The 24,221-nt window shown below is 41.7% G+C and overlaps 1 protein-coding gene across 3 annotated transcripts; it reads left to right on the forward strand.

The window, feature by feature from the left end:
• The first annotated feature begins 575 nt into the window (after positions 1 to 575).
• ZNF217 (zinc finger protein 217) lies at positions 576 to 23,486 on the forward strand. Of its 3 annotated transcripts, none has more exons than XM_023742837.1 (6): positions 576 to 593; positions 10,530 to 12,309; positions 15,748 to 15,864; positions 16,706 to 18,232; positions 20,121 to 20,252; positions 21,631 to 23,486. In XM_023742837.1, exons 2-5 carry the CDS (start codon positions 10,914 to 10,916, stop codon positions 20,228 to 20,230), a joined length of 3,150 nt encoding a protein of 1,049 aa, XP_023598605.1. In that variant the 5' UTR covers positions 576 to 593; positions 10,530 to 10,913; the 3' UTR covers positions 20,231 to 20,252; positions 21,631 to 23,486. The 3 variants fall into 3 exon arrangements, with proteins under 3 accessions (XP_023598605.1, XP_004370284.1, XP_023598593.1); XM_004370227.3 differs by lacking the exon at positions 576 to 593 and adding an exon at positions 2,099 to 7,333; XM_023742825.1 differs by lacking the exon at positions 576 to 593 and having other exon boundaries at positions 8,023 to 12,309.
• The last annotated feature ends 735 nt before the right edge of the window (positions 23,487 to 24,221 follow it).

The raw sequence follows: 24,221 nt of genomic DNA on the forward strand, positions 1-24,221 counted from the left end.
TTATCTGTCCCCCTCCCGGATGGCCTCCAGTCCCCGCCTGGACCCCCCCATTCTGCTCTCTCTATTCTGCCCTCGAGGGCGCCCCCTCCCTACCCGGCTTATGAGCCGGTCCACTAGCGCGAGGTGTCGGGGAGCCCCGGTGTGTACAGTGTTTGACTATCACACTCACTCTCCGAAAGATTCAAGATGGCTTGGGAGTAGGGGGTTCCCGTTTTCCTGGTCGGGACCTAGGGGCTGGCAGGAGGGGGCCTGCATGGGTGGGTGGGGGGCTACTCCTGAAAAGTTGGGTCGTCTCGCCGGGCAGGTCTTCCAGTTTGCTGACTTGGCCTTGGGGGGCGGGCGGAGGGCAGGGGGCCAGCGCCGGGTGCCCCGGATGGCCGGGTGTGTGTGTGGGGGCCGGGGCAAGTTGGGAACAGCCAAAACAATGCGCCGTAACTGGCGTCCCCCGCAGACAATGGCCGGGACCGTCCACACTGGCCGGCGAGGGCGCGTCTATGGGGGGAGGGAGGGGCTCGGCCTGGCCGCGGACCCCGGCGCGCACCCCCAAATCCGGGCGGTGCTCAGGGCTGCGTTTCCTGGATGTGAGCGATAAGGTGGTGTGTGTGTGTGTTTTAAAGATTTTTTTTTTTTTCTTTACTCTTTAAATGCCCCTTAACCGCTTTCAGAGTATCTTTGTGACTCCCAGCGCCACTCGGAGCCCCAAAGCCAGCTGAAAGTAGAGCCAGAGGCTCCAGAGGGCTGGAGGGATTGAAATGTTAGCCTAAAAGTCTTTCTTTTTCTTAAAAGGGAAGTTTGTGCCAAGAGGCGCTGAGTGGTGAGACCGCGCAGTTTCCGAGGCAGAGCCCTCTTCTTGGCTCTCGGTGCGGCCCCAAAACGCGAGGGGGTGGGATGGGGAGGGCAGGGGGGCGCTGCCGGGCTCCGGAGGCAGGGCTAAAGGGGGCTTAGTAAGAGGGGACACTACCTGGCGAGCCGGGTGCTTAGGCCGGCACCTGAGCCCGGGGGGTCAGGGAAGGCCGTTCATTCCTGGCGGGGGGGACCCACATTTTGGGATTCCGGGGAGGGCCACCGGGCGCTGGAAGCCACATTCTTGGGCGGGTGGGAGGGGGTGGGGTGGGCAGGCAGGGAGTTTTTCTTAAGATTTAGTTACAGGAGCCAGAAAGAGCCACCAGGGGCCACTTCTGGGACCCCAGAGCCTGTTCACGCACGGAGCAGCAGAAACTTTTCTCTTTTTTTCTTTTTACAAGAAAAGGGTAGTCATTGGACTTGAGGCTTTGGTGTATGGTTGTTCCACTTTGAAATTCTTTGAACCTCAATTTATCTTTCTGAATCAGCCCATAGGGCTTGAAGCTCCGGACATTCCTAAACATGTCTTAGATGGCGGTTGCAGGGGGTCCACTGGGCAGTTTGAGGTCACATATTGTTGACCACCTTGTATGCGACACCATGTATACGACGTTTCCTCGTTTTCTAGATCGTTGGGAACCATTAAGCTGTATGTTTTAAGGAGCCTATGTCTGATTCAGTTCAGGTTGATTCAATTATGTCTTCATCGCTTTTGAGTTGGTTGAATGACTTGACATCAGATTAAGCTCAACAAAAGAAAAGGCAGGGTAACAACAGCTGCCGGCCAGGCCTGGCGGGCTAGGTAGGGGTCTGGTGGGGGGGGACGGACGACTTTTACCTTCTCTTTTGTATGTGTCAAGAAGTCCGTTTAAAGTGTTCCTATTTTACTGTATTTTTCACCCCCCCCAAAAAAACTCTTGATTGTTATCGAATAAGACTAAAAATGCCAAATTTTATAATACTTTGAGAATGACTAATAGATCCAGAGTTTCTAAAAAGCCTTTATGTGTCTGAAGTGACAAGTGCAGAGTAATAAGCTAATTGTTTTTTGTCTGAAAAATAACAGGCAAACCACTAGTTTGTGCTTGCTTAGTTAATGTGTGCTAAGAACTTTTAAGGTGTGTCCTGAATGTAGATGACTTTTTTCCCTTCTGAGAAGTCATGTTTATTTTCGATATTGTTCTGTTGAGTATTCCAAAGGCTCTAATAGCGTTTTGGTGTTTTTTTTTTTTTTTTTGGTTTATTTTGCTTTTTGTTTTTGACCCTGATCATCCTGTCCTCCCAAAAAAAAAAAAAAGATGCTGCCTTTTAAAATGTTATATAAGCATTAAATTGAAGAGGCAAGGACTTATTTAAAAGTTCACTTGTTAGTACCTAAAAGACAAATTTTATAATTTGAATTGTCGGAATAGAGTTAATACTGGTTCTTTGGAATTTTAGTTATTTGGTGTGACTAGGTAGGTAACACTTAGAATTGAATGCTAATTTGCATACAGGGAGGAGGAATTACAGGAAGAGATTATGATTTATAGGTGAAGGACACAAACTTTTCTCTCGAGTCCAACTTGTTTTAATCCTTTTATCTCCACAGCACCTTCCTAACGCTTTGCAGTTTGACCTTTTCTGGTGGCCTTTTAATAACTTCTGCGTTCACAGTGTAGTGCTTACTTGTCTTGGGCTCGTCCTGTTCCTTTCACTTCTTACTGAAAAAAGGAACTAATACACCACCTAGATAAAATTGGTGAGAACTGTTTTCTCTCCTTCACTCTGAAAAATCTTTAGCTTCAGCTAGAGTCCCCCTCCCACAAGGTAATAGGGGTGGAAGGAGGAGGGAGTGAGGTTTTGCCTTTGCCTTTACTTTTAAGGTGGAGTTGGATTTGCATTCTCTTTGTAATCCTCCATTTTCGGCTGGAGGAACTTTAGGGAAGAATGGGAGCCCCCATTTCTCTTCCAGGGGACTTTTTGAAAGAGGGAATTTGAAATAAGGCTTTATCATCAAGTCACTTTCGAACTGATGGAATAATTAAGGCATGTAATGGCCTGGCAATGACTAAGCCCCTCTATCTCCTCATTCCCCTTTTAACAACATTGATTATAAAATGGTATGTTTCTGCCACAGCAGGGTTGCCATTACCCAACCCCCCCGAGCACTCTTAATTGTGAGATGCTTGATTAGGGCCTCAGGGGTCCCCAAAGATGTGCTGTTTTCCCCCTTTACAAAATTACATTCTTTTCTCGCAGTTGTCACAGACATGATACTGGTTGATAAGAAGTTTGGAGTAGTATTAATGACTCTTGACTGCGTAAAACATACTCCTTTAAAAAAGGGTCTTTTATCTGACTTTCTTCTGAAAGTAGATTATTGGACCTTTCTTGTGTTAGATGAAGCTTACTTTCCATTGGCTCAAAAAATTTTCACTTCTGAATTGTTCCATCCCGTGTATGTGTATGCCAGGAAGGCCTGTATGTAATGATTTTTTAAGCTTGCTGGCTATGCCTTGTTTTAAATGGTTCATTCCTAATTTCCTATTTCAATTTAATTCCATAGCAGTATCTTTAATAAATAAATTGGAAAGATGAAGCCAAATTAACTGAGCAGTGACTGTGTTTTCAAGCTTTAGACTTATACAGTAGAAATGAAAAATATGAGGCACTCAGTTGCAGTTTCCAAAGTGAATGTAATGAGATCTTAAGTTAAATTACTACAATTGGAACATATACAGTAGTTTTCAGATTACTGAGGAATTGAAAAACACCTGGAAGGTGTATAGTGAATAGCTATAGATCTCAAATTAAAGGAATTCCAGTCGTATTAAATACTCTGAGCAGTGTAGGGTTAGTTATAGCATGTAAATTAAGTATATTGGTGACAATAGGGGAGTCTTGATTTCCACACCTCATCTCTTGATTTTGGAGGGAGGAGTTTAAATGCACGTGGAAGAAAGAATATCTTACACAAAGACAGCAGGCAATTTCTTCAGTTCAGGTGGGGGAGCCCTCATCATTGACTATAACTTCATGGCCTCATTTTGGGGGCAGGACAGAAAGTTTTCCAAAATGCTGGCTTTTAGGAAACAAGGCGGTCTGGATTCTTTTTCTCCAACCAGTCATATATTTGCAGTGGTATCTGGGCCAGAGGTTTTTGAATTTAGCCCATGAGGGCAGATAGAAATCTGCCTTTAAGGAAGTGGGAGAGTAGGGACCACTCTTACCTCAAGTCTGCAGCTCAAGACAAGCCAGCTCAATGCTTGTACCAATCTAGCTTCCAGATAAATCAAGGGGAAGCCCCCATTCTCCAGCTGCCACCACAAAGTGCTCTTCTGTTCAACACTGGGATGGTCGTTAAAGAACTTTACATTTGAACATTTGTTGAGGAACTCTTCTAAACATCCCCATTACTTCCTGCCCAGGGCAACAACATAACTTGAGTTACTGGAAATTTGGGGCCAGTTTGGTAATTTTATGATAAAGTTGAGAAATAAAATTACTAAGCCTGTAAAGACAGCTGAGTGAGTTGTATGAGAGCAGTAGTCTGAGCCCTTAGCCTTTGGTCTTAATCTGTGCTAAAGTTACTTTTAGCCCTACATACTCCTCCCCGCTACCTCAGAAGAGCTCTCCTGGAGTCAGATGTTTGTTTTTTTTAATAGGTTCGTGTGCTGTTTTGTGGATTGCTGTTCATTGGTTTCTACTGTGCCTGGAGACCTTTTTGAATTTAAAATAGCTCCATGGCCTGGAAATAGAGTCCTGATAGGTTTTGTTCTTGGATCGGTATTAGGAGAAATACTTTTCATTTCTTCTACCTGTATCAAATCAGGATAACTTCACAACAGTTCATTTATAACAGAAGGGGGATTTTGAATATGTGGATAAGTTTGTCAGGCCGGTTCCATAAATTACTCAACAGGGATTGTATTCATTAGTTTTAGTTTGAAACTCTTTTTTTTCTTAAAGGAAACTCGTTTTTCTTAATTTTGAGAGCAAACAGGTGACATGAAAGAGCCTGGATACAACTTAGTTTTCATTTAACAAGAGATAGGGAGGGGTGGGTATAGTTGTTTACTTTATTTAATTGTGGTAAACATATATGTAACAAAGCAGTTGACATATCAGCAGTCTTTACCTTACCCTCGTCTGTTCCTAAATTATACCCCCATGCGGCGGGGGAGGGGGTATATTTAAATAGTTCTGAAGAAAGATCTCATGCCTTAAAAGGCATTGCCTATGTTTGTATTCAATCTGAGGTTAGTTAAATTGGATATAATTAAGAAGGCTCATTGTTTGGCCTTCTGGACAAAGTGGTGTAGAAATGTAGTGGTGTATTGAATATAATTATTTGCATAGTTTTGTGTATATATGTGTGTGTGTGTATATATATATATATATATACTCGGTGTTTTCTTTGTAGAGAGTTAAAAAGGACAAGTAAAGTTAGAACAGTTTATTTTTTAATTCGACTAAAGTATCTGTCTGTACAGTTAATCCTGTCTAAAATCTTTTCAAAATATTTAATGTTGGACTGGTTGGTAGAAGTAATAGTAGAAACTCAACTGATAGCAATGCTTTAACTTGTTTAAAACTTTTTTTTCCTTTATCTGCTTCTCTTATAGTTCTCTTTTTCAGGTCAATCTGGAGTTTTTAAAAGCCAGTTTATATTCCACAGTACCTGTTCATATTAATATTGAAACTAAAACTAATATATGGTGCTTTTAGTTTATTTAAGGTCATATCCTTTATCTGACTTTAACTGATTTGGAATGAATCAGGCAGAGTTTTTTTAAAATAGTACTTTGATCTCTAATCCTATTTAGAACTGAAGTATTTATATACAAATTCAAGAAAATAAAGACTGTGTCCTATAGGTTCTTCCAGAGTTTGTCTTGGAATAGCCTGATAGCATAGCTTGTAATGTTGAATATAAAATGTGAATATTTTAATCTTTTTCTTTCACTTTTAAGCATTTTTCCATAGCTATATTAGGAAAGTTGGATTGGCCATTTAGCTCATGGGTTATGACCTTGGTCATTTCCTTGAAATAGTGTTGAAGGATTTAAAGTTACAGGTTTTGATTGCTATTGTAGATTACCGTGTAGAGTTTTCTCCACTTGTCAGGTTAAGGGGAAAAAAATAGTATGTATAAAATATAGAGACAACTTGTAGGAAAAAGTGTAAATTTCCTAACTAGATCTTGGAGATAATTTTGTAGTTTTAAGGATCCAAATGAACTGGCCGGAGAGTAGCAGTTCTGTTTAGGTTGAATGTCTTAATGATCATTTAATGTTTAGTGATCATTTATTTGGACTCTTGGGAAAAATTGTAGGAATACTGTAAATTAATTGGCTATCAACAGAATTTTTATGTGATTTTGGCAGTTTGTGAGGACTTTGCTTTATTGCTCCATACTGTGGTAGATAAATATTCCGTATCAAGAAATGTGAGATCACCTGCGGAGTTGATGCGCTATCTCTGAGGGTTAACAGTTTGAGTACATCTGTACGTAAACAGCAGTATTTCCCAAAACTGCAGTTGTCGGCAAGGTGGCAGTTGTCTCTACTTTTGTGTGCCTGCCCAGATTATTGTGCTTTTCATTAAGCATCTTAGAGCGTGTATTATTTGCTGATTTCAAGATCTACAGGCAGTGGTAGAATTCACAGTAGCTTTAGTTACAGACCAGCGTCTTTATTTTTAAACAGAAGAACTAATCTAAAGAACATCAGGCTTAGAGCAATATGGTTCCACTGGATTTTAAAGATTATGTACAGTATAAATTACACCCTAGTATTCTCTTCAGACACATGGTTATATTGAGCAGCTACTTGCCTGAGGTTCCCTTGAGTCTGTACGGCTGAAGGTTAAGTGCTGTTATTTACCTAAGTAGAGGTTTAAGTTGTTTTTTTTTTTAATACTGGAAAACCCTTTGGGGAAGTACCTCACAATCAGCTTAGTCCGTGTGTTCAAAGTACTCGCTTTCCTGCAAACTGAAAGCATTTAGTTTTTAGTGTGGGATTATAATCTCGTTCTTTTCCTCTCTCCAGTTCTTTGTCAAGAAAGACAATTGAGTTTATCAGCAGCACCATCAGTCCCTGCTGGCTTCTGTGTGCTGCACATGTGGCAGGCTGGCGGATTCTGGGAAGGCCCTATATGTGCACTGTCACACACTTCGTTTATTGGCATGGTGATTTGTTATTTGACAGTCATTAGATTGCACTTTCTATTTTCACAAATTCTCATATTATTCAAGTCCTTTATTAGTACAACCCTCTACTGATTTTTGATCAGTTAGCAAATTGGTTTTAAGTAATATAGATATGGTTTAAAGTATTATTCCTTGCTTTAGAGTCGAAGGAAGTGTTTACCTACATCATGGTTTCAAAATCAAGAGCCGTGTGCCCAGCTTAGCGTGCCCAGCATGTATGTTTTGGTGGGTCAGGGGTAAGGGAGAGGACTTCGAAATCCAGGGGGCGCAGTTTTGCTTGCGATCATCAACTTTATGGTGTGAGTAAATATGATCCTTTTTTTTTTTTTTTTTAATTGCACTGTTGAAATTGGCAGGGAATGATAATTAGATGGTAGCCACAGATAGCCATGTAGAGGTTTTGATGAACATTTCAACTTAATTTCAATATCAGGTCAGTTGTGGTTAGTGACTGTGGCTGGAGACGGGCGTATGGATTCTGTGCCCATAGTAATAACGTGGTCTTTGGTCACTCATTCACCAGGTGTTCACGGAAGCCTTACCTTGAACCAGGTACCCAGTTCTAGGCACTGGGGGACGGTGGCAGACAAGGCCAATGAGGTCTCTCCTCTGAGGATCTTACTTTAACGGGTGGAGAAAGACAACTATGAGCACACAAATAAACAGTATGATTTTAGATGTGGACAGAAATTTTCAAAGGAGGTAGTCACAGGGCTGGGATAGCATGTGATTGAGGTAGAGGCTTTGCAGGGCAGTGGGCAGGGAAGCAGCCTCTGAGGAGAGGCCTTTGGGGAAGACTCCTCTATGCCTTTTTTTTCTTTAAATTTTATTGTATTTTTGGTGAAAGTTTACACAGCACGTTAGGTTCCCATTTGACCATTTCCACACAGACTGATCAATGACATTCTTACCTTTTTCACTTTGTGTCAACATTCTCTTTTATTGTGTTCTGGTTGTTCCATTACTCTGTGCCGTTTTAGTGCTGGGGGGTGGTGGAGGGTTTGCACACTGTTTGGGTGGGTTAAAAGGCTGGCTGTGACACGGGTGGTCTGGTGCTCTCAGGACAGTTGGGCACAGTTCAGACTCTCAGACTCTGTCCCGGAAGCTCCTCTGGAGGAGGAAATGCTTCTGTTTTGCCTGGGAGGGTGAATGGGATGGGCCGCCTGAAGATGAGGGGAAGGGTGCCCTGGGAGGCCAGACAGGGAAGAAGACGCTGTGAAGTGAGTGGCAGGGTTTACTTGAGTGGAAGATGGTGAAGGAGGCAAGGCACAGTGGGAAGTCATCTCAGACGGTCTTGTGTTAGAAGGTGATGGTGACTTACTGAACCCAGATATTTGAAAATCTGAGAGGTAAAAATAGTAACCAGACCTTATCTTTCTAAAACAAGTATCCCAAAACTCCCAGTAACTGAGTTATGCAGTTACCTTGGGTGGGAAATATATTTCTAATCCAAAGATTTGATTTTGGATTGGGAGTAGGGTTAGTGTCTCTTTTGGAAATGATGGCCAAGTTTTAGTCTATATAGCTTTATATATAATCTATATCTATAGAAAATTTTTGAAAAATTCACAGATAAGTCAGATTTCTTAAAAAATAATTTTGGGGTCTGACGTGGAGACTAATTTTGCTAATTAAGGATATGAAGAAGAAAGAATTCCACTATTTGCTGTTGCCACCATTTCATTTTTTTAAAAGGTATTTTAGCACGGAAAGTTAGGAGAGGCCTTTGAATAAAGGACAGTCTTTATTCTAACTGAAGTGGATACATGTAGCTTTGTGTAGCACTCGGGATTATTTCTCCTTTAACTGCTGGCCAGTGAAAACAGTGCCATCAATTTGGTAACTGCTTTTCTAGAATGTGTGCTGTTAATTCTTCAGTTAAAATACTGCCTGGGACACTGGCATTCAGTAAATATTTGTGGAATGAGTAAATGATTACATAGAAACCTAAATTATCAGTCAGGTATTTAATATCCTGATTAGTAGAGTCATTGAAGATCTTTCGAGTGAGTCCATATACATAAATATAGCTCTACCCCAAAACCATAGAATTTTGGAACTAGAGGACCGATCCTAATAGTTTTATCTGTTTGCATCAGGTAAATAAAGATGAGGGACAACTTTAAGGTTGTGACTTAGGCAGGCCTAGAACTCAGGTCTCTGGAGTGTTCTATCACAGCAAGCTGGTAACCAGGCCATGTGTTTGTCCTCCATTGTGATTGCAACAAAGACTGAGAAGATAAACCCCTTCAGTACGTCCTTTCTCTATGGTAATCTTTGATCTGCAGTCTTACTCGGAATAGCTTAATGTTAAAGATCTAATTTATTCAAAACGACAGATAAGAAGAAGTATGAGAATTTTTTTTATGAGTGTTAAGAAGGGGAAGAAATGCTTCCTGGTCTTCTGAGCCCACAAGCCCTTGTTCTTTGAGGAAGTAGAGAAAAGAAAAAGTAGTTTTTGTACTTCGACTGTGGTGGGAGTACTGTGCATGTCTTTTTGTTTTCCTGGGTAAATTAACTAGATTAAACTAGTTGGGACTTGTTGAAAAACAATTCCTGTGCTTGCCAAGAAATAGTGGACAGTTTTGGAGTTCGAGTTTAATTCTTCTCCGGGAGTGAAGATTAGCTTCTAAACCATAGCCTGCAGAGCTAAATAAAGCAATCCAGTGTTCACCTGGCCAGTGTCTAACATGGAAGGTGGATAGGAGAACGAGGCGATCTGGTTTCTGATTGACTAAGCCAGGTTGAAGCAGCTATGTTGAGGGTTTTATTTTAAATAGATAACATTCGCAAGATTGTACTTCCTATATATTGTTTTGGACAAGGAAGTCCTATGTGATACTTACTGAAGGTAGAAAGTTGTGAAAAGCAAACTTAGGATCTGGGAAGTGGATTGAGGTTTAGAATATCTAGTGAATTCACATGGATCAAGGTCTCTTTGACCATTCTGAGATGTTCTGTGTTTCTTGAATGGGAATCTTAGGAAAGGTTTTTTCCCCCTATTTTTGCATGCTTAGGATTTTGACCTAATATGTGTGATCTTCGGGTGTACTTCAAGCTTCTGTTTCTTATATTTAAAATACTTTGAAGCCCTGGCTTTATACAGTTTACCTAAAGGGCCTTAGTTTTGTCATTTTATTTTTAGTAGTTTTTATAGTCTCTAGATTTGTGGAGGCTGTTTATAGGCTACACATGTGCATTTTAGGGGCCTTGGAAAAAGTTTCTGCCCTGAAACTTTAAATTTTAGATTTAAATTAGTAAAACACCGTCTAGATGAAACGCTAGTGATTTAATTAGTGTACTGATGGGATGAAATGCTAATGATTTAATTAGCAAGCACATTTAGCAGGATGTGATGTGATACTGGTTAAAAGTTAAGCAATGGGATGAGGCACCTCCTCTGCTACATGGAAAAGACCGCTCTGACTTACCATGACAGCCTTTTATTTTGTCTCAGATTAGCTAACATTTCTATTGTTTTTTTCCCTTCCAGGTTTTGGAAATCCCGTGTCTCAAGGTTGCTGGGACTGATTTCTTGCTCAACTGAGTCACTCATTCAGTGGAGACCAAGAGAACTCATGCTTTGTGCTGATTCATAATTCAAGCAAAGCACTCGGGGGCCTGTATGCCTTGTTTGTGGAAAGACCCGGTGACATTCTTTATCACCAAGCTTCTGAAAACTTCAGAAGATAAGAAGTTAGAGGAATATATACTTTCTTTTGAACTTTTATAATAAATATTTGCCCTAGTTTTGAAGCCCCAGGCTGTTGGAGGTGTGAGTGACAAGTCTTACAAGTGGCCTTATTCCAACTCCAGAAATTCTCTGGCGGAACTTTGAGATTCTGATTTTATATACAATCCTACAGTGACAGGAAACATGCCAACTCAGTCCCTCTTAGTGTACATGGACGGACCTGAAGTTATTGGCAATTCCCTGGGAGCCCAAATGGAGATGGATGATGGCATGTCCATAAAAGGGACCACCGCTGTTCCGTTCAGAGCAACGCAAGAAAAAAATATAATCCAAATAGAAGGATATATGCCTTTGGACTGCATGTTTTGCAGTCAGACCTTTACACACTCAGAAGATCTCAACAAACATGTCTTAATACAACATCGGCCTATACTTTGTGAGCCAGCGGTTCTGCGTGTCGAAGCTGAGTATCTTAGTCCTCTTGATAAAAGCCAAGTGAGAGCAGAACCCCCAAAGGACAAGAATTGCCAAGAAGACGAAGACTTTAGCTGTGAAGTGTGTGGGCAGACATTTAGGGTCGCTTTTGATGTTGAGATCCACATGAAGAAACACAAGGACTCTTTCACTTATGGATGTAATGTGTGTGGACGAAGATTCAAGGAGCCATGGTTTCTGAAAAATCACATGCGGACACATACTGGCAAGTCCGGGGCTAGAAACAAACTCCAACAAGGCTTGGAAAGTCCAGTGACCATCAATGAGGTGGTCCAGGAGCACGCAGCCGAAAGCATCTCATCTCCCTACAAAATCTGCATGTTTTGCGGCTTCTTCTTTCCGGATAAAGAAAGTCTAATTGAGCACAGCAAAGTGCACACCAAAGAAACTGTTTCCAGTACCAGCGAGACACAGGCCGACTCTCGTCAAGAGGGAACGCTGTCCCCCAGGGAAGAGTTCCTGCAGTTTTTAAACTTAAGACCAAAATCCCACCCAGAAAACGTCAAGAAGCCAGCAAAGTGGATACCTCAGCTTGACCCATTCAACACCTACCAGGCGTGGCAGTTGGCCACCAAAGGGAAGGTCGCCATTGGCCGAGGAGAAGTTAAGGAACCAGGGCAAGAAGGCAGTACTGACAATGACGATTCGTGTTCAGATAAAGAGGAGCTTGGAGAAATTTGGAGCGCGAATAAAAGCCATTCAGAAGGTTCTGGGAAGTCCAAGACAAATAAAAACAGTTGCACGGGCCTCTCACAAGATAAAGAGAAGCCTCGACATGCTAACGGGGAAGTGCCTTCTGTGGATGCAGATCCCAAATTAGCCCATAACAAAGAGAAGCCCACACATTGCTCTGAATGTGGCAAAGCTTTCAGAACCTACCACCAGCTGGTCTTACACTCAAGAGTACATAAGAAGGACAGGCGGACGGATGCAGAGTCGCCCACCATGTCCGTCGATGGAAGGCAGCCGAGGACGTGTTCCCCGGACCTCGCCACCCCTCTGGATGAAAATGGGGCGATGGATCGGGGAGAAGGCGGTTCTGAAGATGGCTCTGAGGATGGGCTTCCTGAAGGACTCCATTTGGGTGAGTTGCACCGTTGCACGCCGTGTCCCCTCTGTTCCCATCCCAGCAAGCACTGGCGAATAGTGGGGGTGTGGAGAGCAGGGTGCACGTTCAGATTTTTTTGGGACAGTCATTGGATTGGGAGTTGGAAGAGCTGGACTGTTGAGTCCAGGCTCTTTTTGGCAGACTGTGGTAAGTCATTGAACCTCTCAGGGCCTTAATTTTCTTGTTTCTGTAATAACAGGGTTGAGTTAAAAGGCGTAACAAGGTTTTTTCTTCTTCTGAAAATTCTGTGATTTTATATTTTGCTAACAAAGGACATTATTTGTGCATCCGCCTAAAGCGGTTGTTCTCAGCTGAGGTGGTTTTGACCCCCAAGAGACGTTTGGCAGTGTCTGGAGACATTTCCGGTTGTCACAATTAAGGGGAAGGGGAGGTTACTACTGGCGTCTAGTGGGTAGAGGCCAAGGATACTAGTGAACACCCTACAATGCACAGGACGGCCTCCACAACAAGAATTATTTGGCCCCAAATGTCAGTAGTGTGGAGGCTGAGCTATCTTGGCCTTCACTTCAGTTTTTCCAGCATTCCTCATCTTACCTATAGAAACAAGTCATCCTTTATACAATACACTTCCCTTTCTATCAAGACCCAGTTCTATGATTATTCCACATGGATTTCTAGTGATCACAAAAGGTACTGGGATTGGTTATCAACCAGAACAAGCACAGTATTGTTGGGGAAACCATTGGGTGCTGCCCGATACTCTGTCCTTATAGTCTAGGAGGCTAGTATTCTTTCTCACTTAGCTCTGTAACCGAAACACTTGGCTGGTAAAATACAGGGAATGTTCAATACACCAGAGATACCTTTTAAAAACATCTCACTTGCTTAGTAAAAATTTCAGTGTACTAATAACATTTATAAGAAACAGGAGATGTCACTGAAAGTTTGTTCATATATTAGTTCCATCTGGGGTTCGAGTCTTGCCCATTGTGAGTAACCAGAGCTTAATATTAACTTGGCTATAATCCTTGACTAAAGGATTCTGCTGCTTAAGAACCATTTAAAATCCACTCATGTGTAGGAGGACATCATCAATAAGTGAATGATGATCATGAGCTAGTCTTAGTGAAACAGTATAGTTTACAAAAGTGGTCTTATAGAAAGACCAAAGATCATTCACAGTGCCTTTTTATTCCCCTTTCAGTGTAACCATATTGTATGTTTGAAGTCTTCCGAGCGCTCTGTGTATGAGACACAAGATGAATTAGACAGCGTAGTGGGCTCTTTAGTTCTGTCTCTGGTCACATAATGGGTATGAGTACAGTAGTCTTCATATACAATATTTATATGGTTTGGTGTTTCCTGGGATACAGGAAACCTAGCACTTAGCCTAGTACAAATCTTTGGTTGTCAGAAACCTAGAAAACACATTGTGGTGTCTTAATGACGTCATAAAAAGGGCTTTAAGCTGAACTCGAGTCTCGTGAGTGACCCATTAATGTGCAGTATTGTTCAGGGGCATGCAGTAATGGGGAAGTAATTAGGCCTCACAAGATGCCCCAGTGCCCTGAAAGAAATGCAGTAACCAGTTCCTAGGAGGGGATGTGGGCAGAAGAATGGGGTGGAAAACTTGGACCAGGCCATCAGGTGGATAGAAATACCTGTACATAGATGGGAGCGCCAAGATTTGCATTCAGTTGGTTCTACCACTGTATTGTCTTGTGACCGATTACACATTGCTTAACCTGTCTTTGCCCTGATTTCTGTTTGCAAAATTGGTTCATTGACCCTTGTCTTCTACCTCCCAAGGATCATTTTCAGTAGCCTGTGTGTGAAAGGTTCTTGGTCCACTAAACAACAGCACAGTAAAATCAGAGGTGATGGTCAAACAGCAGGGACCAGGCGGGTGTGGACATTTCACATCCTTTGTTTTAAAATAAAGGCATTTCATAACTTTCTGGTTGTGATGCAACATACCATAAATCCTGACACAGAGTTGGGAGTAGGAAATTGCAGCAAGGTACAAACCCAATAGCTGGGTATGATTTTTAATTAAGCAAGCTGGGTTTTCCAGGTTAAGGGAATTTGTTTTCCTACATTTACATTATGGTGTGGTTTTCTAGTCTATAGATTTATCTTGTTGTACTATCAACCTTCTTTAGATTTACTTTTATGAAGATCAGAAGACAAAATAAATTATTTTTTAGTCTTCATGACACTTTTTTTAGATCAAGGACTGTTTCTGTTTTGTAAGTGAATATGTTTTCCTTAGCGGGGAGTTTAGCAGTCAGCGGATAGATCCTGTCTTCTTTGTACCTGGAGGTTTGCCAGGTCTGTTCTTAAGCTGATTATTGAAGGTGTGGGAACAAGGTCTTTTAATGGGAAATAACAGGTGTTCGAGGCAAAATGACCCATTTAATTGAGATGAATTTTAAGAGGTGACCAGATTTTTGTTGTAGTCATGTAATGATTTCATTCTATGACAGAGGGGGGGCATTTATCTAGGGGGATTATTTTAACTGTAGTGCATCTGATTGTTTTTTGGAAGGCTGGTGATTATTTGAAATACAGTCGTCATTTAATTCGTGTCCCAAATGGACCTTTACTCTATGGCACATAGGACACACTGCAAAGAATGATGTTTCAAGTTTTACATATGTCCTTTGGGGGACAGCTCTTGATTTGTCAGGTATATCTAGATGGCCTGTGGGCGTGCTTGTAGAGGATACAGTCTGCTTTCCAAAACTTGGCTAAATTTTGACAGACTTTCCTAGGTGTTTGCCCCATGCCAAAACTTTTAAATTTTCTGTTAAAGATGAAGTTGTGCTTGCTACCCTCTAGTGGTAACTTGCTTTTTTTCCCATTGGCTGGGAGAAGAGTTGGCACGTTAGGCCGGCTCAGCCTTCTAAACTACTTGTGAAGAAGCTGGCTCTTCCAGTTGGTGGTGAACTCCCCACTCAGCGCGCCAGATCCTCTGCGGTTCAGATGTTGCTGCTCGCGTGGTCCAGTCTAGTAAATGATCTTCCTTGTGATTAAGACAAACAAGGAACCACATCTTTATAATAATGAACTGTGCTACATCCAGAAAATACAAAACAAACGCACACGTGTTATTGAGGCGATAACACGTCAAAACAATATTTGGCGTGTTTTAGCCTTTTTTTCTATGCAGAATATTTAATAATTTAAGTCAACATGCCTTATTCATGTGCTTCATCTGTTTTTTTTTTGTTTTAAATTTTTTAATACCGATTTCATTTTGATTATCACAGTGTTTTAACATTGACGATTTTCAGTTCATCACTCGGGCACTGCTACCTGGCAGATGTTGCCCAATTTACAATCCATTCGGTGTCTAAAGCAGTTCGTTTGTTCTCTGTGCTAAATATATAATCAGTGCTTACGGTGATTTAGCTGTGTTCTTAACATACCTATGTTTGTTTCTGTTTTAAGATAAAAATGATGATGGAGGAAAGATGAAGCATCTTACGTCTTCGAGAGAGTGTAGTTATTGTGGAAAGTTTTTCCGTTCCAATTATTACCTCAATATTCATCTCAGAACGCATACAGGTAAAGAACGTCTTTAGATTTCTTTTTAAACATGTATTAGCGAAAAGAATGACGATGTAGTTCTGTGATTTTATTATTTTTTTTGTTGTTTGAATATTGTGCTAGATCCTTGGAATAGCTCAAGAATAAATGTGTAGGGTGCGAATGGCAGCTGTTTTACTTTTTTAGTGTGTCATTGTAGCTTGAACTGTTGTGTTCTCCTGCTTTGAAGCTAGTTTCTTGCCTGGTTCATGGCTCCCGTATCCTGACCCTCCTCTTTTTAAAACTTTTCTAATACGTTTTAATGCCACAGCTTTTTTAATATTAAGTTTTGTGATACAGTATGAAATGAGAATGTATTTAGTGGTCTTCTCTTTAGATTATAGAAGCATCTGTAATGTAATGGGCTTCGGAGGCTGCATGGACTTGAATATCTTCTCTGCCACTTACTAGCTGGGCAACCCGGGGCAAGTTAGTTAGCCTTTCTGTGCCCCAGTGACTGTAGCTGTAAAAAAGGAAGTAGTTATGATAATAAATAATATTTATGAATAATATGTAATAGCAATAAAGGGATATTCACTTCCATGGGACTTTTATGAAAATTAAAAGAGAAAAGTTTAAAATGCAGCTGTTAATTATTTCTCCTTAAAAGCATGTATTCACGTTTTCAAATTTTCCGTATAGTGAGGGTGATAAAATAAAACAGCTCCTGAGAAATTCAGGATAGGAAAATCAGCAGCTAGAGAAGAGGCAAGGAAGGAACCCTGTATTGTCTGTAATATAGTAAATTCGCCTAATTTCCAAAGATCTACTTTGATGTTCTTTGTAAACTCTTGTAATACAGCAGCGTTTCCTGTTTTAGGTGAAAAGCCGTACAAATGTGAATTCTGTGACTATGCTGCAGCCCAGAAGACGTCTCTGCGGTATCACCTGGAGAGACATCACAAGGACAAGCAGATGGAGGTGGCCACCGAAGTCAAGAACGACGGGAAGAGTCAGGACACGGAAGACGCGCTATTAACCGCTGAGAGTGGGCAGACCAAAAATTTGAAAAGATTCTTTGACGGTGCCAAAGACGTTAAAGGCAGTCCGCCTGCAAAGCAACTGAAGGAGATGCCTCCTGCCTTTCAGGACGCTCTAGGCAGCACGGTCCTCTCGCCAGTTCACAAAGATTCTCAGGATTTCCGTAAAAATGCAACCGATGACAGTGCTGACAAAATGAGCAAAAATCCAACCCCTGCTTACCTGGACGTGTTAAAAAAGAGATCAGTGATTGAACCTCAGGCAGACAGCCTCCTCTGTAAACCAGAAGTGGATGCTGTTCCTCACTCAGACGGCAGCGCCACCCACAGCATGGAAGTCAGCCACAGAGAGAAGACGGGAGAGGCTGCTGCTGACTGCAAACCCAAGCCCACCACGGACTGTCAGGAAAAGCCTTTAAATCTGTCCCTGGGGGCCCTTCACAACTGCCCAGCAATGTCTCTGAGCAAAAGTTTAATCCCAAGTATCACCTGCCCCTTTTGTACCTTCAAGACGTTTTACCCAGAAGTCCTAATGATGCACCAGAGGTTGGAGCATAAGTACAACCCCGACACTCATAAAAACTGTAGAAACAAGTCTCTGCTGAGGGCTAGACGCACTGGGTGCCCGCCAGCTTTACTCGGCAAGGACGTGCCTCCCTTGTCTAATTTCCATAAACCCAAGCCCAAGTGTGTCTTCCCTGCGCAGGCAAAGTCCCTGCCATCCGAGAAGGTGAAGCAGTGCCCCCTGGGGCCAGGCAAAGCTCCGCTGACCTCGGGGACAGACTCCAGCACTTTAGTCCCCAGTAACCTGAAGTCCCACAGGCCGCCGCAGAGCACCGGAGGCCAAGGGGCTGCCCCCGCCAGACAGCAGCAGCCTGAGGTGTTTTCTAAAACCAGCGTTTCTCCGGCACCAGACAAAACAAAGAGACCTGAGACAAAGTTGAAACCTCACATCAATGGCTCCGTCGACTACCCTGCTAAGAGCGACAGCCCGTGGGCCACACAGGGAAGAGACTATTTCTCCAGCCGGAGCGGCGCCGGCGCCAATGCGGAATTTGGCGAGCCGCTTCCCAAAAGACTGAAACCCAGTGTGGTAGCTCTTGATGTTGAGCAGCCTGGGCCCAATTACCATAGGAGAAACTATGACCTCCCCAAATACCACGTGGTCCGAGGAATCTCCAGCCTGTTGCCTCCGGAGTGCGTCTGCCCACCATCATCAGTGTTGTCCCCCAAACCGAGGTTCCTGGGTTCGAGTGAGGTCGATTCGCCAAATGCGCTGACTGTTCAGAAGCCCTATGGCGGTTCTGGATCGCTTTACCCTTCTTGTGGACCTGCTACTAGTCAGGCGTCGAGTGCAGCGTTAGAAGGTATTTCATGATGCCTGTTACCATGCTTCAGTTGCTTTTATGCCTAAATTAGCTAATAATGTCTAAGACATGTTTCCTCAAGGGGGTGGGGAGCTGACGGCATCCCCAAGGGGTTAGTTCTTGGGGGCAAAACATTTCTTAGATACGGCAGTGATCTGTGGCCCTCCAAAGCTCAACCACACCCAACAAGGTCTCATACCGTAGTATTTTATTTCTTTCACTAACTCCGCTTTTTTCCATAGGGAAATGATGATAAAATTAAGGGTGATGAAAAAAAAAAGATTGAAAAACCTTGGTCTGTTCCATTGCTAGAGGAGCCCTGGTGGTGTGACAGTTAAGCACTTGGCTGCTAATGGAATGGTTGGTGGTTTTGAACCCACCCAGTGGCTCCATGGGAGAAAGACCTGGCAATCTGCTTCTGTAAAGATTACAGCCTAGGAAACCCAGTGGGGCAGTTCTACTCTGTTACATGGGGTCGTTATGAGTAGAAATCAACTCAGCGGCACCTGCCAACAACAAATCCGTTGCCCTTAAAATTTGAGGTGTCATTTAGGCCCATGCCACCCCATCGTAGTCTTTTTTTCTCCTTGGCACATTGATGGTGTGCCTCATGCTCAAAGCTAGCCCACCTTGGGATTTGAGGGTGCTTCTGTCCATGTCTCACCTCCCTCACGAGGTAGGGGGTGGGCTTAGTAAGTTTCAGTGAAGACCCTTGACCCATCAGGAACAGAAAATGCAAGAAGTGCTTGTTAAACCATCTCTGATGGTCTTGATGTTAGGACTTCTGGAATTAATACTGCCTGTCTAGCCCTTGTTATAGTAACTGAATTTTTAAAATAACATTTTCCCACATATGTAAATTGTTAATCTAGTAGATTACTTTGGAATATTTCCCTATAGAAACTTATTTTTCAAAGGCTGCGTTTCCTTTGGCAGCATCTGCCAAGGCGTCGTGCCTGTAAAAAGGCCAACCGGAGTGTCGTGGGCATGTGTCCCACTTGGCTAACTTGATATACTGCAGTGCTTCCCAGGATCGCAGATGAGCTTTGCTGGTTCCTTCAGGTCTGAGAGCCAAATTTGTCTTTGACCTCTTGGTCTGTGTTGGTTTCAAGTTAGGGATTCTGTGGGGTGACAGCACTTTATCGGCCATAACCTGGTGCCCATTGGTCTGGTAGGGGCAGCCAGTTTAAAAACAATTGCTTTGACACTCTCCGGTAACTTGTATAAAAATCGTGATGAAATATTACTTTTTGCTGTCTTTTGATTCAAGATGTCCATCTCCCCCCACCCCCGCACGTCCTTAAAATGGACGTGAGTTAAAATTTTAAAAGAAAAGGTTCCGTTTTTGCATGTCAGATCCTTTTTTAAATGATTTTTTTTTTCCACTTCTCTTCTGCACAGTCTTGGCCCAGGAGGCATATAGTTTTGAGTATTTTATGCCAGCCTTTTCTTTTGACTTTTTCATCTTTAATAATGACAGACTGGACCCTAGGTAATTTTAGCTTTAGTGACTTAAGCAAAATTTAAATATTCCCCATTGGTGCTTAAAAATATTTCAGCTATGACTTTACAAACATGTGTGTGACTTGTATGTTCTGAGCAGTAGTTATGCGTTTGGCTGCTAACTGAAAGGTCAGCGGTTCAAACCCACCAGCCGCTCCACAGGAGAAAGATGTAGCAGTCTGCTTCTGTAAAGATGTACGGCCTTGGAAACCTTATGGGGCAGTTCTACTCTGTCCTGTGGAGTCACTATGAGTCAGAATTGACAGCAACAGGTTATTATTGGCATTAGGAATTTTGAAAATCGACCCCTTAACAGCCCATCCACATCTTACCTAATTGCTTGAACTTACTCTAAATGCCCTTTTACACTATTTTTTTCAATCAGGAAAAAGGCCTGTGTCATATCAACACTTATCCAGCAGCATGCTACAAAAGAGAAACTATGAGAATTTTACTGGGAATGCACATTATCGACCAAATGACAAGAAAACTTGATTTCTTATTTTAGGGGAAAAAGGTAAGAAGTGTATGTTTTAATTAAATATGATGTATTGATTTAATTTAATTGAAAAGAAGCCGGCTAGTGTGTCCAATATAATATAGTAAAATTGATTTTAATTTTAATTTTTATTTAGATGTGTCAAAATTTAGATTGATCAGAGTCTCTGGATATCAGCAATGATAATAATAGTAAAAATCGTAATACACCCACTCCTCGCTGACTGACATGGTTAGGTTACACAGATCAGGTCATTATGCAAAAATCGACGTTATGTGAAAACGGAGGGTGACCACATCAGATCACAAAATGGAGGATGACTACATCATTACATAACTGCCAAATTACATCATTACATAACTGTCAAACTACTGAGAATCTTGGCCCAGCCAAGTTGACGCATAACCCTTAACCTTCACAGTCAGCATTACTCTCACCTCGCACCTAGGGGTTCATTACTGCTAGATGTACGTTGTTACTGCGCAAAATAGTCAGATAGTAGATTTTTTTACTATTGTTGTAAATGCAAAATGTCAGTAAGTGAGGAGTAGCTGTAATAACAGTTGGAATTTACTAAGCATTTAATTTAGTTCCTGCTAGGCATTGAACAAAGTGTTTTATAAACATGATCTCATTTAATCCTTGTCACAACAGGATGAGTTAGATCAGCAAACTGCCCTCCACCTGTTTTTGTAAATAAAGTTTTATTGGCACACATCCACGCCCATTCCTTTACATATGCTTCTCCAATACAACATCTGAGTTGAGTAGATGTGACAGATCCGGTGTCTCGTAGAGCTATATGTATTTACTATCAGGTCCTTGTATGTCTCGCAAAGCTGGAAATATTTACTGGCCCTCTACAGAAAATGTTTGCTGGCCCCTGGAAACTGAGACCTGGATTACATAAATTGCCCAAAACCCCACTCTGCCAGCACGTGGCAGGAGCCTGGTTCTGGCCCCAGGTCTGCCTGACTCCAAAGCCTGTGCCCTATCGCTCCAATTTCAAGGACTTGTTCAAAGCCTTTGTAAATCCTTTCGGTCCTGGTTCCTGCCATACATTTTCTGATCTTCATGTGTAAACCTTCAGAGTTTCTTGTTGGTGGCAATTGCCTTTGCCAGACTTTGTGTAACTGATAGTAAATCCTGATTCTTTGCTAAAACATCCTAGTTAAATCACTGTTAAGTATGTATGAGCATCTCCTCAGAAGCTCATCATTGTTTGATACTTGGACTGAAAAACTTGAGCTTAAATGGAACTCAATTGCATTTCCAGATTCCTAGGTCCCCTTAGTATATTGATTTATTTTCTTGCTTATACTTTTTTTAAAGGAATTTTTCTAAACCTTATTCAGTTCAACCTTAATCACTTTTCAAACCTATTCTTCCACCTTAGGTCTTGATGGATGGAAGTGCGTACTCTTCTCTGAATTAGATTAGCTCATCCTTTGAGAAGACGAATGGTAAAAGCTACTGACATAAGCTGTGATTGTACTGTATATATAAGGAACACTACAGTTTTGTAAAGTCGTTCTGTTAGCTTTTGTACCAAATAGCAATAAAAATTAGAGTTGGAGCAGTTGAGTTGTATACAAATGGAGATGGGAAATCTCTATTTTGTCCCTGAATAATATTTTTTTTTAGAATTGACCAAATAGGAAGTGGTGTTTTTTTTTTTTTGCCTACTTGAGAGCGCTGCTGAAAAGAAATTGTCTGGGATGGGTGGGGAGGGGCAGACGGGGAGGGGAGAAAGTATATAATGCTTGCACCTCAGGTAAAAATCTGTAAATACATAAGTTGGAAATCTGCTTGTTTAATAAATACTGTATGTATTTTTCCCTCTAATGTAGCTCATCACTTTGAGCAGTCTCTGCTATTTGTGCTGTCATTTAAAATATATATATATATATATTTTTTAAATTCTCAATGATTTGTGTGATGTTAAATCCTCCACAGTCTATCGTTGTCTTAATGGAAGTATTGACCCTCTATCAATACGTGCTGCATGCGTTGAGATCAGCCATTCCCCACTGGGTGCCCTCTCATTGCAGGCTTCAGCATGTCAGCTGGGAAAGATGTCCCCTAGTTCGTGGCTGCTCCATAGATTGTCTGCAGCCACCGCGATCCTTTACTGAGGGGGCGTGATGGTGTGTGGGATTTTCCAATGCACGTGTTTACAGAGTAGCATTTCCTCTGTGGAGCAGCCAGGTACTGAGTAAATGTACAGGCCCTGTGTAAGGTTATTGGAAATTTGTTTTTCTAACAAATTAATCATTTCTGTTGGAAAATTCCATTCTGGGGGCCTTTGCCTAAATTGATCTATAGAAACGCTTGCTAAATTATACATGTGAATTGCAGATGTTGAGAAGCAATTTGGAAGGAAATGAAAGTGTTTTGGTAAATCTTAGGTTTGTGTGTCAAAGCCTTGGTGTGTCTGGCATCTGGGTTAACTGTGGATGTATTGAAGTTAATTGTAGACACATTGATTCTGAATAAGGAACTGCTGGCTGAGCCTCCTGGGAAGGGATGATCTGTTTCCAGACCTCTGTTCTCTGCCTCTTCCCGTCCCACTCTGCCATTCTCCTCCCTCTGGGTGATTTTGAGGCAGCACCGTTTTTCTCAGCGCACACGCAACTTGGGTTTTAAAGGGAGACTAGTCACCAGGGGCTGACCGGGTAATTTACACACTTGTTCCCTTAAAGTGCAGTCGCTGGCTGCATCTATTCAGCGGTCCATGGCTTGAGCGATCACAAACTCTTTTATTGAGAAATCATCTCAAAAATAAATTTGCACTGTTAATTTTTCTTGCCCTGCCCTTCTGCACAGAGCAAGAGTATAAGACCTAAAATAGCAAAACCTGGAAAGAATCCTGACACTTATTCATTATGCAACCTGATGCGTCCTTGATGTAAGTCTTAACTCCCCATGTTCCAGGGGGACCTAATGGGAGATCAGCCCGCTGGCATCGCAGTGAAGTGCTTTGTATCAGGAAAGCGTACACTATCGGTCTTTTTCCTGTTCACAAGCTGAGCCATATGTACATAATCTAGATTTTGTTTTCATAGTTTTGCACTTTTATAGCCTATTTTTGAAGATGAACACATTTGCAAGATGATCTTTGCCTAATTCAATGAGTGTTACAGAAAGCTCGCTGTAACTGTAAATGTAAATCTTAAAAGGGGGTATGTGATAATAGAGGGCTGAAATTTAAACCTGTATTTAAAAAAAAAAAAAAAATCACCAAATCTATTTGAAAACAGTTAGTTCGTGTTGTGCTGAAATTTCAGGGGCTTTCAGATTTCTCCTTTCTAACCGCATTTCTGAATGCATAAAAATGCAATTTTGTTTTCCCCATAGCCCTGTACTTCAAAACGTTTTTTTGCCCGTCAGTATTAGCTATTGGAATACTACTGGTTTTGTATGTTTCTCCCTTTTTTTTCCTTTGCGACAACAGTACATATAATAGAGGTACAATTTGTTGGATTTTTGTTTATGTATTTATTTCATTCCAGTTTGATTTATTTTAATTGTTGATACTTAAGTTGTCAAGCAGTAGACATTACTTGTTTTATTTATGATATATTTCAGCTTAAAGTTATGTTATTATATGTGGATGTAAATAAAGATTTGGTGTTTTGCAATCTTGGGTTTTGGTTTTTCTTGTGTGTTCCTCGTTTCTGATTTTGTACTGTTTACCCTTTTTGTAAAGACAATTTTAAACATGCACAAAGCTAGAGAGATTAGTCTAATGCACCACGTGTCCTTGTCACTTAGCAACATTTTGCCAATCTTGTCCCCACAACTGCACTGGAGTATTTTAAAGCAAATCTCAGACATGATTTAATTTCATCCCTAAAATACTGAAGTATACATCTCTAACAGATAAGGACTTTTCAATAAGCTTAAGCCAATGACATTATCACACCTAACAAAATGAACAGTGGTTTCTTAAGACCAGCCTCTAGGGAGTTCATGTCCCTATTTCCT

Source organism: Trichechus manatus, unplaced genomic scaffold, assembly GCF_000243295.1.
Source record: "Trichechus manatus latirostris isolate Lorelei unplaced genomic scaffold, TriManLat1.0 scaffold00008, whole genome shotgun sequence".
NCBI lineage: Eukaryota > Metazoa > Chordata > Mammalia > Sirenia > Trichechidae > Trichechus > Trichechus manatus.